General features: G+C 41.3%; 1 protein-coding gene across 3 annotated transcripts in view; it reads left to right on the top strand.

The window, feature by feature from the left end:
* Window positions 1–20,963, top strand: part of RHBDD1 (rhomboid domain containing 1) — a 135,190-nt gene that overhangs the window by 77,369 nt on the left and 36,858 nt on the right. For all 3 annotated transcript variants that reach the window (XM_005890134.3, XM_070385758.1, XM_070385748.1), the window contains one exon: window positions 1,646–1,789. In XM_005890134.3, the coding sequence (XP_005890196.1) occupies window positions 1,646–1,789 (144 nt within the window). The remainder of the gene's footprint in view (window positions 1–1,645; window positions 1,790–20,963) is intronic.

Here is a 20,963-nt window from a genome sequence, read left to right as displayed (position 1 = left end):
AGTTTCTCAAAAGGGCTAGTAATAGAAACTATGATCTCTGACATAGAATTACAATGAGGGAAACTCTATCTTTTATATCTTACTGTAGTTATTACCGCCTGAAGCATCATGCCTAACACAGAAGTCCTACAGTATATGTATTAAATATTGGTCTGTCTGTCATTGTTTGGAACCACTGGACAGTAAGGCTTTATCAACTGTCATTTTAACCTTTCTCTCAAGTCCAGCCAAGTCTTCACCGACGGTGTTAAGTAGCTCTAAACGGAAAGAACCCACTGCATACGTCAGTGGCCCATTCCCGTCCCCTCCAGTACTTCTCGTGCCTTCTAAACTAGTGTCTTCTTGTGGAAAATAGATAATAAGAACCTAATGTAGAGCACGGGCTTTCCAGTTGGCTCAGTGGTAAAGAATCTGCCTGCAGTGCAAGAGATGCAGGTTCAATCCCTGGGTCAGGAAGATCCCTTGGAGAAGGGCATGGCGACTCACTCCAGTATTCGTGCCTGGAAAATCCCATGGTTTTTTCCAGTGAATTGGCTCTTCACATCAGGTGGCCAAAGTATTGGAGCTTCAGCATCAGTCCTTCCAGTGAATATTCAGGGTTGATTTCCTTTAGAATTGACTGGTTTGATCTCCTTGCTGTATGGGAAAGTGAAAGTGAAAGAAAGTAAAGTCGCTCAGTCGTGTCCAACTCTGTGTGACCCCATGGACTGCGGTCTGCCAGGCTCCTCCGTCCAGAGGATTTTCCAAGCAAGAATACTGGAGTGGGTTGCCGTTTCCTTCTCCAGGGGATCTTCCTGATCCAGGGATCGAAACCAGGTGTCCCACACGGCAGGTAGACAGACTCTTTACCATCTGAGCCACCAGGGAAGCCCAAGTGAAGTAAAAGTCGCTCAGTCGTGTCCAACTCTTTGCGACCCCGTGGACTGTATAGTCCATGTTTGAATTATCCAGGCCATAATACTGGAGTGGGTAGCCTTTCCCTTCTCCAGGGGATCTTCCCAACCCAGGGGTCAATCCCAGGTCTCCCACATTGCAGGTGGATTCTTTACCAGCTGAGCCATAAGGGAAGCCCTGCTGTATGGGAATAGAATCTAAAAAAGAGTGGGTAAGTATGTGTGTATGTGTAACTGATTCACTTTGAAGTACAGTACAAATGAACATAATATTGTAAATCAGATATACTCCAATAAAAAGCAATTACATAAATTAGTATCTACTTCATCTTCAGCACATAAGGACTCAGGCGTGTCCAGTCCCACGTGGACACTGTGGTACCATGGTGACAGGATGATTATCACCCACCCTCATGAAGGCATTCTCCATTGGTCATCTTTTTTTTTTTTTTTTTTTTTTTTAATTTAAATATATATTTTAAAATTTTGTGATGTTGTATTGTTTTCTGCTATATAGCAATACTAATCAACTATAATTATACATATGTCCCCTCCCTCTCTGGTCTCCTTTCCCTACCCCCTCTCATCCCCCAGGTCATCATACGGCACCAGTCATCTTTTCTTATTTTGAGAATTATTACTATTATCAGAATAATGACATACATTATTTTAATGTCTTTGCTTACAAAATAGGAAGTATGAAAAGGAATAGTCCATGGCATTGTTCCATAACTTGTTCATTGCACCTGTAGGCTACTCTGGATATCAGGATTATTACCCATATGGCGGGCGAGGTGCCTATGAAGATGTCCCCAGGAACTATGACACGTACACCGCGGGACTGAGTGAAGAGGAGCAGCTGGAGAGAGCATTGAGAGCCAGCCTCTTGGACCAAGGTAGGGAATTTGCACCCTTCACTTATTTTAAAGTACATACCTCACATGGTGTGATGTCTGAAAAAGGGCTGTTTGTAGCAAATTAAACTTTAAATAGTTTATAAAAAGGAGATGTAGATGAAAAAAATGTGTGCAGATTGTGATTACAAAGAATGGGGTGCGATGCCATATTCCCAGCAACCTAAGCTAATAAGGTGCCAGACTATGTATGTATTGTTAAAGTGGTTCTTTTTATAGGCCTGCCGCACTCAGTGCTTTGGCATTAAAGTCAAGAAACCTAAGAAAAAAATTCTAGGTACATGAAGGAAGGGTTTACTTTGAAATGCATATCTATAAGGCAGGCTATATGTCACTGTACATCAGTGTCGCCCACAGGCCTTCTTGAGAATCACATGGGCAGCTTGGTGAGAATGCAGACTCAGGGTTTAGCTGCAGGCCTACTGAACCAGTCTCCCTGCGAGCAGAACCTAGAAATTTGTATTTTTAACTGACTTTCCAGACGATTCTTTTACCAATTAGTATATGAAAAGAAAGTGAAAGTGAAGTCGCTCGGTCATGTCCAACTCTTTGCGACCCCATGGACTGTAGCCTACCAGGCTCCTCAGTCCATGGAATTTTCCAGACAAGAGTACTGGAGTGGGTTGCCATTTCCTTCTCCAGGAGATCTTGACCCAGGGATCGAATCCAGGTCTCCCACATTGCAGGCAGATGCTTTACTGTCTGAGCCACCAGGGAAGCCCTATATGAAATAGTACATGAAAACTGCCCTATTTATTTTGCCATCTTTCTTCTAGGTTTGGTAATAAGTTTTGGTATTCCTGTTTTTATTGTTTGTGTGTCTGAGTGTTAGTCACTTAGTCATGTCCAACTCTTTGTGACTCTATGGACTGAAGCTTGTCAGGCTCCTCTGTCTATGGAATTTCCCAGGCAAAAATACTGGAGTGGGTTGCCATTACCATCTCCAGGGGATCTTCCCAACATCTACTGCATTGGCAAGAGGATTCTTTACCGTTGAGCCACCAGGGAAGCCTGCTCGATACCATAAGTAACCATAATATCAGGTACTTAAAAGAGGCTTCAGCCATTTGCTGGAATCCGTGAGAAGGGGTGAGCTTTTTCTTCACTAGATCTATCAGAGTTTCACAGAAGAGGTGGTATTTGAATTGATCCTTGAAGAATGTGTAGCATTTGCTGAGATGTGAAAGGGCCTTCGAGGCAGGAATCATATCTTCTCAGACACAAGAGTAAGGGTTGTGGTCATCCCACCCTCGCTTTTGAATAAAGTGCTAAGAGAAGAAGGGGAAGAAGAGTGGGTAGCTAGGCTGGGGCCTGATCACAGAGGTCCCAGAATTAAATAGGCCACGTGGAAAATGGGTCTGGTCTATGATGTAACTTCCAGTAAGAGTTCTGCACAGGAGAGTGATCTGATCAGAGCTGTGTTTCACGGATCCAGCAACAGTCATGCCAGGAACAAGGACTAAGCATGAAGGGGGGTATCAGGCATTACAACATATGACAGGAACACACAGATTCCTACAACTTGGTTTCTGATGTTAAGAATACGGTCTTAGCAGTAAGTGTGTGTGGAGGTAGGCAGTGAGAACAAGAGGGGAAGACAAATCAGAAGACTTGAAGTAGTCTAATCATGGAGCAGAGTCTGGATGATGAAGGTGGCTGAAGCAGTGGAGAGGAAGATACATCAGGACTTCTCAGATGAAGAGTATCAGAACGGTGGCCTGTCAGTCGTCTATTACTGGGTAAAATTGCCCAGACACACTTGGCCTAAAACAATACATGTTTCTTCCACATTTATGGTTCTGCACGGATGATCCCATGGGCCAGGCTTCGCTGGTCTCAGCTGGTGTGCTGAGGTGTCTGTGGTGGTCAGTTGGGGCTAGCTGCTCTAGGACACCTCCTCTACCTGCCTGACTGACCGCTATCTGATGCGATGGTGGCAGTTGGTCCACATGTGACTCGTCATCCAGCCGGCCAGGCCAGGTTCGTCCACAAGGCCTCAGCGCGAGGGTTCCCAGGGAGAATGCGGGAACATACTTAGGCTGATGTATTGTTGGTTCCTCTGTATTTTGTTACCGAAGCAAATCAGGAGACCAGACAAAATTCAGGGGATAAGGAAGTAGATTCCACCTCTTCCTGGGCCAAGCTGTAGAGTCACATTACAAAGAGGATGCACAGAAACAGAGGGGGATAACCAGGTATATTCTTGCCATCACCAGCCTTAATGGACCGCTGATATCACGGTCACTGGAAGCGTGCCTTAGCCTTGGAATCCTAAACACTGGGGGAAAGGCCCAGAGGCTGTATTTTAACAAATTCTAAAGGTTAGTCCTGGGCACAGCAGGTGCTTAATCACTCCAAGGTGAGACATGCAATATTATGGGAGGTAAGGATATTATGTATTTAATTTAATTTGGAACAAACCATAATCTTAACAGAACTGTGTCTGAATTTGTTACCTTGGACTGTCCATTGAATGTAAATATGGTATGCTCTATTGGATGTAAATCTTAGAAGTGCAGTAGAAATGTTATCACTGATAAAAATATTAATCCCTGCGTATCACACACACAAATGTAAGGAAGTCAGAGCAAAGCTACTAAGCCTGGACTTTGTACAAAACTTTAGTACCATAGAGAGACAACAGGAGGGGATTTTTGGAGTGATGGCACTATTCTGTATCTTGGTTGTTGTGATGGATACACTACTCTTTGTGTTTGTCAAAACTCACCTAACTGTATCCCACAAAGAGAACATTTTCCTAAAAAGGAGTTTTAAAAGATGTAAATAGAAATTAGCAAGAAACCCAATGAAATAACTGGTAGTCTTGCAAACAAACACTATAAAAATCATTAGTGAAAAGGTCTTATTTAGAAATGGAACATTGTTGCAACGGATTCACTTTGGGTCTTGTTTAGAAATGGAACATTGTTATAACTGATTCACTTTGCTGTACACCTGAAGCTAACTCAACATTGTAAGTTAGCTATACTCCCCCCACCAAAAAAAGAAAAAGAAAAAGAAAAGGGTCATTTACATGGTGATCAAGGGTCACTTCCTAGAGGATGTGTTAATAGGGAAGCAGGGAGACTTAGGAGTCATCACCTGATCCCAGCGATCAAATTTGGCAGCATTATTATGGGATGGCCTGATAGTGTATGTCTCCTGATGCGACGCCATATGAGGAACACAGCATCGACTATGACATATTCTTACTAAAAATGTTTCATCTTCCAGAGGAAAGGCCCATATACAGGAAATACATGGAATAGAGGAAAAAGTCAAGACATCATACAAAACATGAGGTTTCTACAGTTTAGTGAGACTGGTCTCCTGGAAAAAAATCAATGTCAGAAAGAAAGCAAGATGTGATTTTTATATTAAAAGGAAGTAACAATCAAACATAACACAGCACCTTGAAAAACTGGTTCCTATAAAGAGACCTTTTCTGAGGAAACAGAAACTTTGTATTTGGACTTTGTGTCAGATGTTATTTGGGAATTGGACTAACTTTCTTTGAGGTGACAGTGGTATTATGGATAAGTAACAGAAGGTCCCTTATTCTTGGGAGATATCCACTGAAGTATTTGGAAGCAAAGTAATAAGTCTGCAACTTACTTTCAATTTTTAGCTGAAAACAGCTCTCTCCTCTCTTTCCTTTTCATTCTGCCTCTCTCACTCACTCAAATAAAGGTGAGAAACTGCAAACTTTACCCTGCAATTTATCTCTTGAAAATCCAGAATGACAATACTGACAATTCTTAGTTCTGCAATTAAGAAACCAATTTATGAAATTAATGTTTTCCTAAACTTACTTGACCACAGAACTTCATTTTCAATGAATGTTTTTAAGAGCGTATGGAACTAGTTCCAATGAAACTGTTCTGAACTGATGTCTTAAAGTGCGTATATGTACAGTAATGGGTGACAGCAAAGGAAATCACTTTGCAAATTGTTTATATTAATTTCAACTTTATTTCCCTTAAAATATTCATGTCTGTCTTACTAAGAGTGAGACGCCAAGGAGACATTTTTTAAAACGGGCTTTATTATTTCTTACCTTTATTTCCTATAGAAAAATATTTGGTTTATTTTATAACCGTTGACCATTATGGTAGGTACATTTGTTTTGAACCTTATTTTTTTTCATTCATTATTATGTTGTAATCATCTTTTTAAATGCCATTAAAAACTTTGAAACATACAGACCCTCCATATATTTTCTTAAACTTACACCTGTTTCTTTTTTTTGTTTCTTTTTAAGACAGGAGATGTGCTGTAGGGGCTTCCCAGGTGGCTCAGTGGTGAAGAATCTGCCCATGAATAGAGGAGACACAGGACAAATGGGATTGATCCCTCTGTTGGGAAGATCCCCTGGAGAAGGGAAGGGCAACCCATTCCAGTGTTCTTGCCTGGAAAAATCCATGGACAGAGTAGCGTATCAAGCCACAGTCCATGAGGTCACAAAGAGCTGGACACTACATGCAGGCACAGTGTGTTATTAATAATAGTATTTTTAATTCTGTGTTTGTTGAGATCATTATATACTTTTTGTTCTTTAGTTTATTATTAATAACATAGTAAATAATTTTGATTTTCAAACTCTGTCCTTGGAATTCTCCAGGCAAGAATACTTGAGTGGGTTTGCCATTCCCTCTCCAGGGGATCTTTCTGACCCAGGGATCAAACCTGGGTTTCCTGCATTGCAGGCAGATTCTTTACCATCTGAGCCACCAGGGAAGCCCCAATCTATTATTAATAACATATTAAATAATTTTGATTTTCAAACTTGAGGCAGGTTTGCATTCCCAGGTTAAATCTCCTGTTTGTGATGTTTCTGGTGCATCCTGGTGAAGCGCCATGTGTACCCAAAAAGACTGCGTCTTCTGCTCTAGTTGGGTGGGGTATTCTACAAATGTTATTTAAATTAATTGAGTTGATAGTGTTGCCCAGGTCTTCTAATCCTTGCGGATTATCTGTCTACTTGTTCTATTGAGCACTGTATTTTGAATTTTGTAGAATTACTGTAATATTCAATATGTACTATATGGTTACCCTCAGCGTACCAACGGCTTTGAATTCCTCCGCCGTTACCTTGTTTCTAGGGCGGGGGCTGATGTGCCTGAGTATTTCTCAGTGTCTACTTGGACTTCGTTTTTAAATCTTTGTGCTGTAACTGGGTTAGGTACTCTGTCCCCTCCCTCACCCCTTCTCCAGTGGGTGGCACACTGTTGTTACTCGTTGTTGTTCAGTCGCTCAGTTGTGTCCAGCTCTTTGTGACCCCGTGGACTGCAGCACACCAGGCTTCGCCGTCCTTCACTATCTCCCGGAGCTTGCTCAAACTCACGTCCGTCAAGTCGGTGATGCCATCCAACCGTCTCATCCTTTGTCGCCCTCTTCTCCTCCTGCACTCAGTCTTTCCCAGCATCAGGGTCTTTTCTGATGAGTTGACTCTCCTCATCAGATGGCCAAAGCATCAGAGCTTCAGCATCAGTCTTTTATCCGTTCCTGACCCAGGTATTGAACCCAGGTCTCTTGCATTGCAGGCGAATCCTTTACCTCTGAGCCACCAGAGAAGCCCCATTTGCTTGTTGCTCTCTGCTTTTTAGCCTGGCTGCGGGAGGCTGGTGTCGGAGAAGGCAACTGCACCCCACTCCAGTACTTTTGCCTGGAAAATCCCATGGATGTAGAAGCCTGGTAGGCTGCAGTCCATGGGGTCGAAGAGTCGGACACGACTGAGCGACTTCACTTTCACTTTTCACTTTCATGCATTGGAGAAGGAATTGGCAACCCATTCCAGTGTTCTTGCCTGGAGAATCCCAGGGACGGGGAAGCCTGGTGGGCTGCCATCTATGGAGTCGCACAGAGTCGGACACGACTGAAGCGACTTAGCAGCAGCAGCAGCAGCAGCGGGAGGCTGGTGTAGGGTGTGCTCTGATTAAGGCTCAGTCCAGGAGTCATTGTGTCCCTTGGTTTGGAGGCATGGTCTTCTCAGTATCCCTGACCCTCCAGTTTAGAGGGTGGTTGTTTTTTTTTTTTTTTCCTTCCTCTTCCCTTTTCGAAGCTGCAGAAGGCTCTCACTATTTCCCTAAGGGAAACTTGGTTTTTGTCTTTCTTGCAGGCACTTAAGTCTTTTGTTCCTTAGGGACAGTAGGGAGGAAAGATCCAGGCAGGCTTTCCTGCGGTGGCTGCTGTTCTGTCCCTCAGGACTATCCCAGGAAGGACAGAGGACAAAGGACACATGCTCTGAACTCACCTGTGTCTTTATAAGGACCACTGGAGGTCCTGAGAAGAGCCTGAAAGTGGGTGTGAATTCCTTTATATTGCAGGCCCCATGTGTTCTGTGTTATGTATTCTAAGAATATAATCTTGCTAGCTGTCGCTCTCTCTTAGCAATGTGTTAACAGTGTTGGCTGAATTCTCGTAAGCGTCCAGTAGACCCTGTCCTGGGTAAACAAGGGCTCCTGTAACATCTTGGACTTCTGTCTAGCTGACTGCCCTACTGCTGTCCCTTTCTCTTAGGTTCAGGCAGAATATTAATTTGCAAATTGTGCAGAATTTATGCTTAAAGATGATAGTGGTGCTTTTTCCAGTTTTCTATGTCCCCAGTGGAAACCAGAAGTGTTTCTGATTCTTCATTGGGGGTTTCAATTTATCATCTTAGTACATTTATTTATCAGCTTTTTTAAAAAAAAGAAGGAAAATCTTTCCCTCATGAAGAAGGTAGAATCTATAGGCTTGTTTTAAAAGGCAGGGTAAACGCTTAATTCTTTTTCTTGGATTCCCGGTTTTCAGAGAAGTTAGCGTAGTAGTCACCATTAATACTGGGACTTGAAAGGGCCAAGTAGTGGAAATTCATTTGGTGGAATGCCAGTCCAGCAAGAAACATCCAGCACCAAATTAGTTTCAGACCTCTCTTTAGGTCAATATACTGGAAGAGTAAATTAAAGAATCAAGGTAGCAACTTTTTAACCTCAGAATTTGCTGTTGTCGTATTTCCTAACAGTGTACCTGGCTATAATTACAAGTCCTAAAGCTCATGCCAGGAAGAATAATACCAAAGTAGTCTTTGTAGAAGAAATATCGAAATCCCTATTATTTCAAGAGGCTTTTTGCACATTTACTACCATTAACAAAAATCTTGTCCTGTTCTGTTGGCAGTCTCAGCTTTTATAAACGAATCCAAGAGGCAGCTGATGCCACAATAATAGAAAAATTCTGGATGAGAGCCATCTCTTTCTTTGAGTCAAAAGGCAGATGCCAACTAGGAACATTAGCTCATTCCATTTTCCTCTCCCCCTCCCCCACATCCTTCTATGTATAATTTGTGCCTTTTTTTTTTTTTTTTTAAATAGCCTGCCACCAAGTTCAGCTGGCGGCTGGGTACAAAGCTGTGTCCTTTTCAACTTCTGTCTGCCAGCCTGGAGCATGTGTACTGGTTAAAACTGGAAATCCTCATGACATGTGGAGTAACTTGTGTTGCTTTTCCTAGACTCCTCTGAAAGGCAAATGGCCACAATCACACTCCGGCTCTCTTGTGAAAATCAAGCAGTTTTGTCACCCCCTCCCCAGACTGTACAGTTGGGGTTACTGGCTGGCCATATGTGGAGCTATGGTGGGATAAACTATAATACAAAGGTCTTGGCTTTAGATTGAAATGGGTTCCTGCTTTGTCTCTAAGTCTTCACGTGTAAAATTAACCAGGGGAGCTATATTGGAAAAGAGTATCTAGGTTCCAAATTAGTATGTAGGGCTTTTGTTGCTCAAAGATCACTTGACAGTATCTTTGAATCCTTTTTATAGGCATTTATATTCATAGGGATCAATTCAGGTATATTGTAAGTGAAAAAACAAAGAGAATTTAACTGAGTTGTCTGTTTTGCCTTTTATTGAAGCTGCACCAAAGTATATGCAAATGACATTTGTCTTGTTTATTATTGTACAGAAAATTTTGGAAAAAATGGAGTAAATTACATACATGTTTTTAATCTTTCGTCATATGGTACATCACATGGTATAAGAGAAGAGGCTTGGAACTGCAGTGGTCTGAGTGTCAGTCCTCAGTGAACTAACTTTACTTAAGATGTATGTCACTGAACCTAATCAGACGTTTGCATTATTGCTATTTTTTTTTTTTTAATAATGGTGGTGGTGGTGGTTTAGTCACTAAGTCGTGTCCGACTCTTGTGATCCCATGGACTGTAGCCTGTCAGGCTCCTCTGTCCATGGGATTCTCCGGGCAAGAATACTGGAGTGGGTTGATAAGAGAGTTGAAGTGGGTCCCCTTCAGAGTTTTCTTTCTTTTCCATTATTCTGTGGTAATGGACTGAATAGGGCAGGCGTAGCCAGAAATGGGGACATTGAGAGGTGTCAGGAATATTGGCGCGTTTGTCATCTAGGTCTCAGGGCTGACGGATAAAAGATCATTTCTGTATCGGAAGATAAAGTCACACAACTGTCTAAGGCAAATCTACATTGATATGTAAATACGTTTGATGGTGGTACCTTCTTTAGTCGCTTGATTATATGACTCTTCACTGGCCCAATGCAGGCATAATGCAGTTGGTGATTTTTAACGTATGCAAATGTTCACGGCTGGTCTCCTTGGCTTTGCAGGCGTGTTGGAGGCCAGGACAGAGATGCACAGCTCATTCTGTGTGACCACTTAACTTTTTTTTTTTTAAGTAATTTGGTGTGTTTTCCCCTAGGAAAACTTTCTCTGTAATGAAAAAGTGCCATCTGCCAGATTTCCTAAAAGCAATTTCATTGCAGAACGCTTCCTTTAGATTACTGGTTCTTACTCCCTACTCTCGACATTAGAGATATTCATTTCAGTGAGTAAAGTTTGGTATTCGAGACTGTAGCTAGATGTGAAATTGTGCGTGTAAAGAAATATAAATACACGCTTTTTCAAACCTGTGAACTAACATGTGAATATATCCCAGTCAGGAAGAGAAAGAATAAAATAAGTGGACCAAGGTTCTATTTAGGTTGCTATTGGGAAGGAGCAGGCTTCTGTTGAGGTTTAAGACTTAGAAAGATTAACTATATCTTGGCCATTGCTAAAAAAAAAAAAAAATAATGATACATGGAATTGAAACACATTGAGAAATTGACATTAATAGTTCTTTGTGAATTATTTTATAATTTTTCCTTTGCCACCTACCCCCCAGTCACCATTTATTTAAAGCAGTATTCAGATGCTAATGAGTAGATTTAACAATAAACAAAACTCTAATGAAGTAGTTCCGCCCACCCACACCTTCTCCATCCTGTTTTGGGGGCTAGCAGGTCTTAGTGGTTGCAGGCCTGTTGCCTGGTGCATTTGTCACCTCGCTCCGGATGACTGTTCATTCTGTTCCTTAGCGAGTCCCTCTCTGAGTCCCTTGTCTATATGTGATACTGTTGTTGAGTGATAACAGGGTACAGAAATGAGTAAGTCGTCTTCTTTGCTATCAAACCAAAAGTATTATTCTTTTTGCTGAATGATAGGAGATGTAAGTGACTTCACTTCAGCTACCCCAATATATTAGATTTAGGAAAGAGATAAAGTAACTTTCAAAATGAGTTAGTCCCTTTACTTATCCATCTATGAAATTCTGTGATTCAACAACTGTGATTCCTTAAGCTGTGTAAGAATTTTATAGAATAGCAAATTTATTAATATGATGATTTGGATACTCAGGTTATCTATACAGTTTTTTTCTTTTTTTAATCTGTACAGTCTTTAATACCAAAGTTATTGATGGGTATATTCAGTGTCTCATAAGATCAGACTATAGGCCTGTTTAAGAGACTCTTCATTCCTATAAAATGTTTTCATTAGGAAGAGAGTTGTCAAATAGTGCTTTAAAATTATAGTAGATTCTACATTCTTATTAATCAAACAATTGGAGGTGTGAAAAATTTTCTAATTCTGTGTATCTGTACTAAAATAGGAAACAAAACAAATTCTCTTTTTTTGGAACTAAAGGCCTAGACTTTGTTTCATTGACTCAGCAGTTGATATTTTAATGAATAAAATTAAATAATTTTTTTTTTTAATTTGAGCCTTTCTTGTAACATATACCATATAATTGTACCATATAATTTTAAGTACATAACTGCAGTCTTGGGGAGGGACCTCTTAAGTCAATCCTTTGCTTAATTTACTTAAATTATTTTTAAAGTAGGTAATGGAGAATGATATAAGACCATACCATTTTCAAACACGAGTGGCACGGAGAGTGACCTTAAAGGTCATCATTGTCTGACCCTTGATTTTACCCAATGCGGAAGCAGACTAGGAGAAGTCAAGAGACTTAAATCCTGTCGCAGTATATATCTGTGTCTGTTAACTGTGGACAGTGGCCTGCCCTGGGGATGCCAGTGTGATGTAGGTCGGCTTCCCCAGGCATGAGGATCCTGGGAGTCAGAACCTTCCTGGAAGGCGCGAGATTGAATCCACATTTCCTTGTGCTCCTATGAATCCAGGTGGGAGCAGAGCTGAGCCTTGAATTAGCTTCCACATCTGTCTTCTGGGCTGCCTGCAAAGGGACTCCCAGCTTTCTCCCAAAGTCCTACCTGAATTCCAGACGTCCCAGGGTGGGTGTTGCTGAGGGCCTGAGGCAGGTGGTGATGAGTACCTCAGTTCAGTTATTATGGTCTTCTAGGATTTGGACAAGTGTTGTCATGCTGGTTAGAAAAGAATATATTAACTGTGGAAAATACAAATCACCAAAAAGAAAAGACAAAAAATAGTTCATAACTCCACCACCCACATTAAAACCACTCACATTGAATCCTTGCAGCTACCCATAAGGTAGGCACCCAGAAGAAACCACTGTACATGTTTTGGTGATTGTTTCCCCAGGTCCATGAGCATTAATGATTCTGTGCCAGGAAGGTTCACATCCCCACACAGAACCCTATGAAATAAGCATTTGTCATTGTAATCATTGTTTTAGATTGGGAAACAGAGCACAGAGAAGTTAATTGCCAGGCCCAGGGTCACATGCTGAGTGGCAGACAACAGATGAGAAGACCAGACTCCTCTATTCCTTGCCGGGGCACTTTCTACATTGTCCAACACAGCCTCTTCAGAAAAAGCACTTGTGGGCTGCTGTGAATTTTCAGATACGGAAGAGTCCAGCATGAATCTGTCTGTAGCCCTCCACATAGTCAGCCCGCATGGCTGAGCTGGAGTTATGTTTGTGTTCTTGGAGGTGGATTGGCCATTGCAATCATCCTGACATGAGAACACTGAAAACTCTTAGGTAGGCATGGTCACGATGGAACAGTCTCAGCTAAATTGAAAAAGACAGTATCATTTATAGAGTGACAGTGACATTTCTCTTACTATTGTCCTCACATCATTGGCCTTGTTCTTTGGTTGATTTTTTTTTTAAGCAAAAGAAATCCTGACATTAATTTAAAATTGTGAAATCAATAGTTTGTATAGGAGAAGAATGCCCTTCTTATGGCAAGAAACTTGCATATTAGGTATCTAATAGAACACACACCAAAAAATGTGCTTCCTATAGACAGTCATAAATAATCTTCTGGGCAGTCATTCATTTCTACCAAAAACTATAGCATGTGAGTTTGAAAATATTGTGTTTACCGTGGGCTCAATTAATGTCATTTGAATTGATATTTGCACTGTTCATTTAAATAGGATTCAATTTTTCTTCTATGGCTTTCTTTTTAGAAAAAGATTCGTAACAAAAAGGAATAAATGCGCTTGCACCAAGTTTGCCTTAAGACATCAGAATTTTACATTGAGCTACCATCTGCCAATGCAGGAGATAAAGGAGACAGTTCGATCCCTAGGTTGGGAAGATCCCCTAGAAGAGGAAATGGCAGCCCACTCCAGTATTCTTGCCTGGAAAATCCCATGAACAGAGGAGCCTGGCAGGCTACAGTTCCATGGCATCAAAAAGAGTCAGACACGACTTAGCAACTGAGCACAAGACAAAAACAGCAACATTTTACACATTCTTCTAGTTTCTTGCTGGGCTTCCCTGGTGGCTTAGGCAGTAAAGAATTCGCCTGCAGTGCAAGAGGCTTGGGTTCGATCCCTTGGTTGGGAAGATCCCCTGGAGGAGAGGGTATGGTAACCTACTCTGGTCTTCTTGCCTGGAGAATCCCCATGGACAGAGGAACCTGGAGGGCTGCAGTCCATGGGGTTATAAAGAGTCAGACACAGCTGAGCGACTAAGCAGCAGCTAGCTTCTTGTTAATAGGAATCATTCATGTGAGAATTTTCACTGTCTTTTACTCAGCCTCTTGAATCTCACTTGGAGTTGCACGTGTTCATCCATTTTGTTGTGTTGTTTTGCTAGTGAGAAAAATCAAGAGTCATATGTTGGTTTCCATTTATTACAGAATCACAAATAGCTTTCAAAGTGGTCTAGTTTCATCACATGGCAGTTCTCCAAGGATTCAAAACTATTTATAATTCTGTTGTACTTTGTTATAGAGAGCCAGATGTGAGAGTCATGCATAATATGTATTTATATATCTTCGTGAATCTCAATTAGGGACCAGCAGTCTTCCTGTGTCACATCTGTGTTATTTAAATCTACTTTTGTTGTAACACAGGACCAAAATTGTGCAGCGTTATTAAGATTACTATAAATATTAAGCTGATTAAAATTACATTGTAATCATCTGCTTTAGAAAAATCGCAAATGGCCTAATCATGCCCCAAAAGGAGAAATAGGTGAAATAAATCATGATCGAGAATAATACTCAGCCACTAAAAAGAGAAGCAGGTTCACAGTGAGTCAAATGAGCAGGATATAGCAGTATTCTTAGTAGAGACACATCTATTTTTGTAAGACCTACTAAATGTACTATAAAAAAGATGGGAATAATATTTAGCAAAATGCCACTCATCCTATTTCTCGGGAATAAGATTATGGTGACTTACTTTCTTGTTTTGACTTCATGCCATTCTCTCAAATGTCTGCAAAATCACGTAGAACTTTTATGAAAATCTACACATTGCTAAAAATATGCAGTATTGGCCTTCCTCTTCTTTGATGTTATCCACAGTCCCACTCTGTTAAAGGCATCAGGCTGTTTTTTTTAGAGGAATGCAGAGAAAACTCCACCTCACGCCTTCACCTCCAGCCTCTGTGGGCTGCTTACTCCATCAGAGTGATGAGGGAGATGGTGCAGAGCTGATATCCAAACTAGGATTTCTCTACATCCAGTCTCCACTTTTCCTTTTTGCTCATTTCCTTCTTTGGTTTCTTATCTATCCTTCAATCCTTCCAGGCTGAAAGTATCCACATACTCTGGGCATGAAGAACAGTGGCTTCAGTTACCAGTAGCTAGCTCTCCCTGGCTGCTTCAGTAATTTTTTTTTCCTTTAATTAATTTTTTTTATTGAAGGATAATTGCTTTGCAGAATTTTGCTGTTTTCTGTCAAACCTCAACATGAATCAGCCATAGGTATACATATATCCCCTCCGTTTTGAACCTCCCTCCCATCTCCCTCCCCATCCCACCCCTCTAGGTTGATACCGAGACCCTGTTTGAGTTTCCTGAGCCATACAGCAAATTCCAGTTGGCTATCTATTTTACATATGGTAATGTAAGTTTCCATGTTACTCTTTCCATACATCTCACCCTCTCCTTCCCTCTTCCCATGTCCATAAATCCATTCTCTATGTCTGTTTCTCCACTGTTGCCCTGTAAATTAAGGGATCCAGAACACACCGGATCCTGTCTCATTGAAGCCTTCAGGAGCCACAGCACCACGTGTTGCCATCTGACTTTACAGTTTACAAAAGTTAAAGCTGCGTATATTTTACCAAGCGTGTTTTTTTTCAGATCAGTTGTGCATCACCTCAGTGGAAGGTGTCTAGTGACTGGCACTCAGAAGTTTGGGTCGCCAAGGAAAGGGAGAGTCTGGCATGCTTTCTGTGGAAGAGAATTTTTGTATCGCAAAATACACTTTTTGTGTTTCTAGGAAACAGTGGGAGTTGACTCTCAGATCATAGTGTTCAGGATTCCCTACAAATCCCTACAGAACAACCCAAAACCAGTACTTTGTAATTTTCAGCTCAGTGAGACTGAAAGGAGCTCGGGTGATGCCGAAATAAAATGTAGCCTAGCCTACCGACATTAAGGGAGATAAAGTGTTTAATCAGTGTCTTCTAGAAAGAAGTGACATCTGTATGGAACACCTGCTGTCTTCATTATAACTTTAAATGAGCTGTGTCTCTGGGGGTTAGCAGGCCCTTCTTTTGGCACACTGTGCTGTGACAGAGATAAACTTTAAGCCCCAAGTAATTCACCATTGTGTGGAAGATGCTTTTTAGTGAGACGTGGGGCTGAGGAGGAAAATGAGCCCCTGCCTTAGATCACTCAGGCCCAGCGAGAATCATTTTGAGCATAACTGTGACACTTGTCAGGTTACGACAATGTTTTCTTACCCCCTCGGCAGCCCTAATTGTTTGCTAATTATTATCATTTTAATGTTTTATGCATCAGGAAGGCATGAAGACCGTGTTTCTTGGTTTACGGGCATAGCTGTTTTCTGGATTCTGGATTTCTTTTTTAATTTTAATTTTAAACTTTTTCTTTTGTATTGGGGTGTCACTGATTACCAATGTTGTGATAGTTTCAGGTGAACAGTGAAGGGACTCAACCACACGTGTACATGGATCCATTCTCTTTCAAACTCCCCTCCCATCCAGGCTGGCACGTAACACTGAGCAGAGTTCCATGTGCTATACAGTAGGTCCTTATTGGTTATCCATTCTAAATACAGCAGTGTGTACATGCCCATCCCAAACTCCCTATCCCTCCCCCTCTGACAACCATAAATTCGTTCTCTAAGTCAGTGAATCTCTCTCTGTTTTGTAAGTTTATTTGTAGCATTTCTTTTTAGATTCCACATATAAGGAATGCCATAAGATATTTCTCCTTCTCTGTCTGACTTAAACTTCAGTCAGTATGACAATCTCTCGATCCATCTGTGTTGCTGCAAATGGCATAATTTCACTGTATGCTTTGAGGAAGGGATCTGAGTAGTCACTGAGCAGTGCCCGTGTTGATGACTTGTTTCTCTTACACTTTCGCTCATTACTGCAGGAGCAGACAGTCCTGCATGTAAGGGACGAGGATGCATAGAAGGGAAAGAGCAGCAAAGAGTGCTTTCTCAGAGAGCCTTTCAAACCGGTCACCATTTTGGCAGATTATAATCTAACCAAGAATTATTTCCATAAGCGTGGCTGTGAAAAACCCTGATGGCCCCAGAAAATAATGTTTAACCAGCCATGTGGTTCATCTTATTAGCCTGAGGGGAAAATAACTCACCACCAAATTCTGCCATAGTGTAGATAGGATTGTTTGAAACCCAAATCAAAACATCTGCTGTTTTTCTACTGTGCGAACCTAATACTTTGTCCTCTTAAAGCAGCAGCAGTCGTACAGCTGCTGTGCACTCTGTATCTCAGACCTTGACACCAGATAAGGGGGACATCTTCAGAGTTAATGAGCTATTAGGACATTCTTTCCTGTCAATTAACTGGTAGAATAATGAGATCAAATGAGCACTGTCCTTAAAAACACCCAGACTTGTATTTTCTAAGAAGAGTGTCTTTCTCTGCTGTTTTAGTTACATGAATAGACAGACAACTGTTTAACATGAAAATAAAAACTGCACCTACAGCAGACATAAGAGAGGTATACAGACAGGATCCTATTTACTCAGGATTCACAGGGTTTCCTCTTGAGAGGATGTAATGATACCATAGCAACTGCTTTCACTTTGATTGTCCTAAAGACTGGCAGACAAATATTTAGGGGGTGAGCATGCTTTCTCATGTGAATACATGTATCATATCTAAAGTTTGAGCCAGTCAAGGTATCTATCCTAAATTTGAATTAGTGGGCTCCAGACCATGGACCATCTAAAGATTTTGATTTTCCCCTGAATGTGATAAGAGGTTAGGGAAGGGTGTGACCAAAGGAGAGAGGGGACCATGGGGAAAGACCCTGAGATGAGAGGGTGGCCCACTGTAGGTACTACAGTGGTTGCAGCAGCAATGGATTTTTCAGTGTGCGGACCAGAGTGGCAAATGGGTGAGAATCAGGCTGTCAGAGACCCAGTATGTTGTGCTTAAGGGTTTTGCACTTGACCTTGGATACAGGGGAAACCACTGAGACTCAAGTGCGGGGGTAGCAATAAGATGAAATCTGGGTTTTAAGCCCACTTTGCTACGTGTGGGTTACAGGAGAGAGATGGAGTTTGAGTTCCAGCACACCAGGCACCATTATTTAGTGACATATGCTTGCATATATATGTGAGTGTGTATGTGCATGTGTGTTCACTCAATCCAACAACTGCAAATGAAGTGTTACCATTTACCCATTTCAGAGAAGAGGAGACTAAGCTGAAGGGAGGCAAACTGAGGTCCCATAGCTGCTAGGTCGTAGAGCAGAGATTTGAGCCCAAGGAGTCTTGGTTCCAGAGTCTATTTACTTAATCATTACATTGTTTCGCCTTTCATATTGTATTGCTAGGGTCACCGTCATATTATTTTACTTGATAATTAATATAATTAATAGTATTCTAAATGCAACTAGTATTTTACTGGCTTAATGAACTTTTTCTTGGTATTCATACTCATAGGAATGAAATTAAAAATTATAATGAGCTAGAGTTTTCTGTAAAATATTCATCAAAAACTTTCAGGCTTCCCTGGTGGCTTAGTGGTAAAGAGTCCACCTGCCAATGCAGGAGACACGGATTCAGTCCGTGATCCAGGAAGATCCCACATGCCACAGAGCACTAAGTTCGTGTGCCATTAACTACTGAACCTGTGCTCTAAAGGCCGGGAACCAAGACTGCTGAGCCTGCGTGCCCTAGAGCCCATGCTCTGCAACAAGAGAAGCTACCACAATGAAATGCCTGCATGCTGCAGCTAGAGCAAAGCCCGAGCAGCGATGAAGACCCAGCAGCCAAAAATTAAATAAAAATTAAAAAGTTATCAAAAAGTTTCAAATTAAGTTTTCCAAATAGAGGTTTTTTAATGTTTTCTTGGTCAACGTTAACTTTCCTATGGGAATTTCTACTACACATTTCATGGTCGAGTGTTTCCAGAACCTTCAATGGAGATGTGTGAAAGTGGAGGGAATATAAAATCCCCAGATATTTTCCAGCCCACAGCTAACACTCAGCCAACTATAGACAGAATCTTCCACTTCAGTGGAAAGTTAGAAAAGATGATATTAAATGGAGGACTTTTATGAAAGGTACAGCTCACTGACATCAAGGAGAATTAAATGTATTTGTGACCACACTTGATTTCTGGAAAAAAGAGAATCACCATTGGTATCCAGCAAGACTATGGGTCCATCTAAGGCCTATGAGACAAGGAAGGTCAAGTGTACTGTTACTGAGTAACTCGAGACGATGTTTCAGAGATTTTGGTGGTTTTCAATCCTGGCTGCCCTTCAGAATCATCTGAGGAGCTTTTAAAAATTATCGGTGCCTGGACCCCCAAATAAACCAGAGTGCACAGCCAGTGGGGCAGGGGTGAGGGTGCGTACACTGAGACAGCCATGTGGGCGCAGGCATTAGGGTTGTGTTATGAGCATCCTGTGATGCGTGCAGGCCTTCACGTGGGGAGCTCCTTGAGGACAAAGGAGAGACGTTTCCATTTATCTCTATATCATTCTTTAGCTGTAGAAGACGACAGAGGGTACCTTTTTTTAAAAAAAAATTTTTTTAATTGAAAGTACGAGATGCCAGTCCAGGTTCAATGCACGATGCTGGATGCTTGGGGCTGGTGCACTGGGACGACCCAGAGGGATGGTATGGGGAGGGAGGAGGGAGGAGGGTCCAGGATGGGGAACACATGTATACCTGTGGTGGATTCATTTTGATATTTGGCAAAACTAATACAATTATGTAAGGTTTAAAAATAAAATAAAATTAATTTAAAAAAAAAAGAAAGTACAAATAGTACCATCCATTTAGTAGTTACCTAGATTTCTAAATTCTATGTAATTTTTAGAATATATGGAAAACCCATATTGTGCCAGGTATGAGCAAGGTAGCCACCCCCTCTTCCCCTAAAATGAAGATTAAAACCAAAGTTTCTGCCTGCAGGAAACTTAGTCAAGTGGAAGAGAGAGAAGGAGAAGATTAGAAGGAGGGAACTAAGAAGGAATCAACAGAAACAGCCGTTGTCTGAGTTAACCTGTTGTTAATCAAAGAGAAGGGTGACTGATGGTCGGGAATATTTAGGAATGGGATGGATTGATGGAGAGAAGGAGAGAGAGCGAGTCGTGAATGGTTTCCTCTTAGGTTTACATGACGAGAAAGGAAACCGTTAAGACCAACTTACATCACATACTAGTTCTTACTGGAAATCATACAATTAAGAAACTGTAGAAGAGCATGTTTGTTTTTCATTTATTCTGTTTTTTAGGCTTGCCTTTATTAATGAGGAATGTTGACATAAACATAAAGCAGCACATTTTAATGATTATTGCTTGTAGTGTGTTTTCTTTTTAAATTATTTTGCCTTTTAACATGTTTCTTATTACAGAGGCATGAGATTCTTTTCCAGGCCTTTTAGTGATTAGGAAATTTGCAATTCACAAGAGCACCAATTAGAGACTATTATAACCTGACGGGCACGACTCTGCCATTTGAGGAGAGCTCAGCTGACACTTTCAGAAACTGCAAAGAAATGTTAGTCTAAGAGCTCTGTGGCAGCAGTTTGGCCTTATAAGAATTCCACAGAGTTCGTTTGTAATAATATAGTTATTCCTTGGATTATAGTAACTCTGTAAGAGCCTTAGCACTCACCACCTTGGTCTTAACCCCCTTGGCACAGTGCACCCTAGAAAGAGAGGGTATTGGCTGGAGCCACATGGCTTGACCATCCCTGAGCTCGCCCTGGAGTCTGCAGAATCATACTCCCTGTTCAGAGCTGTTTTTTCCCGTATCCCCCCAAGTTCAGTTTTAAGCATAATATGTGATCAGAAAAATGAACGGGATTATTCAGAGTAATAATACACATTCTCACCATTACAACTACAGGGTTGGCCAAAAAAATTGTTGGGTTTTTCATAAGCTGTTATGGAAAAAACCCGAATGAACTTTTGGTCCAACCCAATACATAGCCCCCTCTACCTTAGAGGGTTGTCA

Source organism: Bos mutus, chromosome 2 (genome assembly GCF_027580195.1).
Source record: "Bos mutus isolate GX-2022 chromosome 2, NWIPB_WYAK_1.1, whole genome shotgun sequence".
Lineage (NCBI taxonomy): Eukaryota > Metazoa > Chordata > Mammalia > Artiodactyla > Bovidae > Bos > Bos mutus.
The sequence above is the reverse complement of the archived record's forward strand: the minus strand, read 5'-3'. Positions and strand labels throughout refer to the sequence as shown.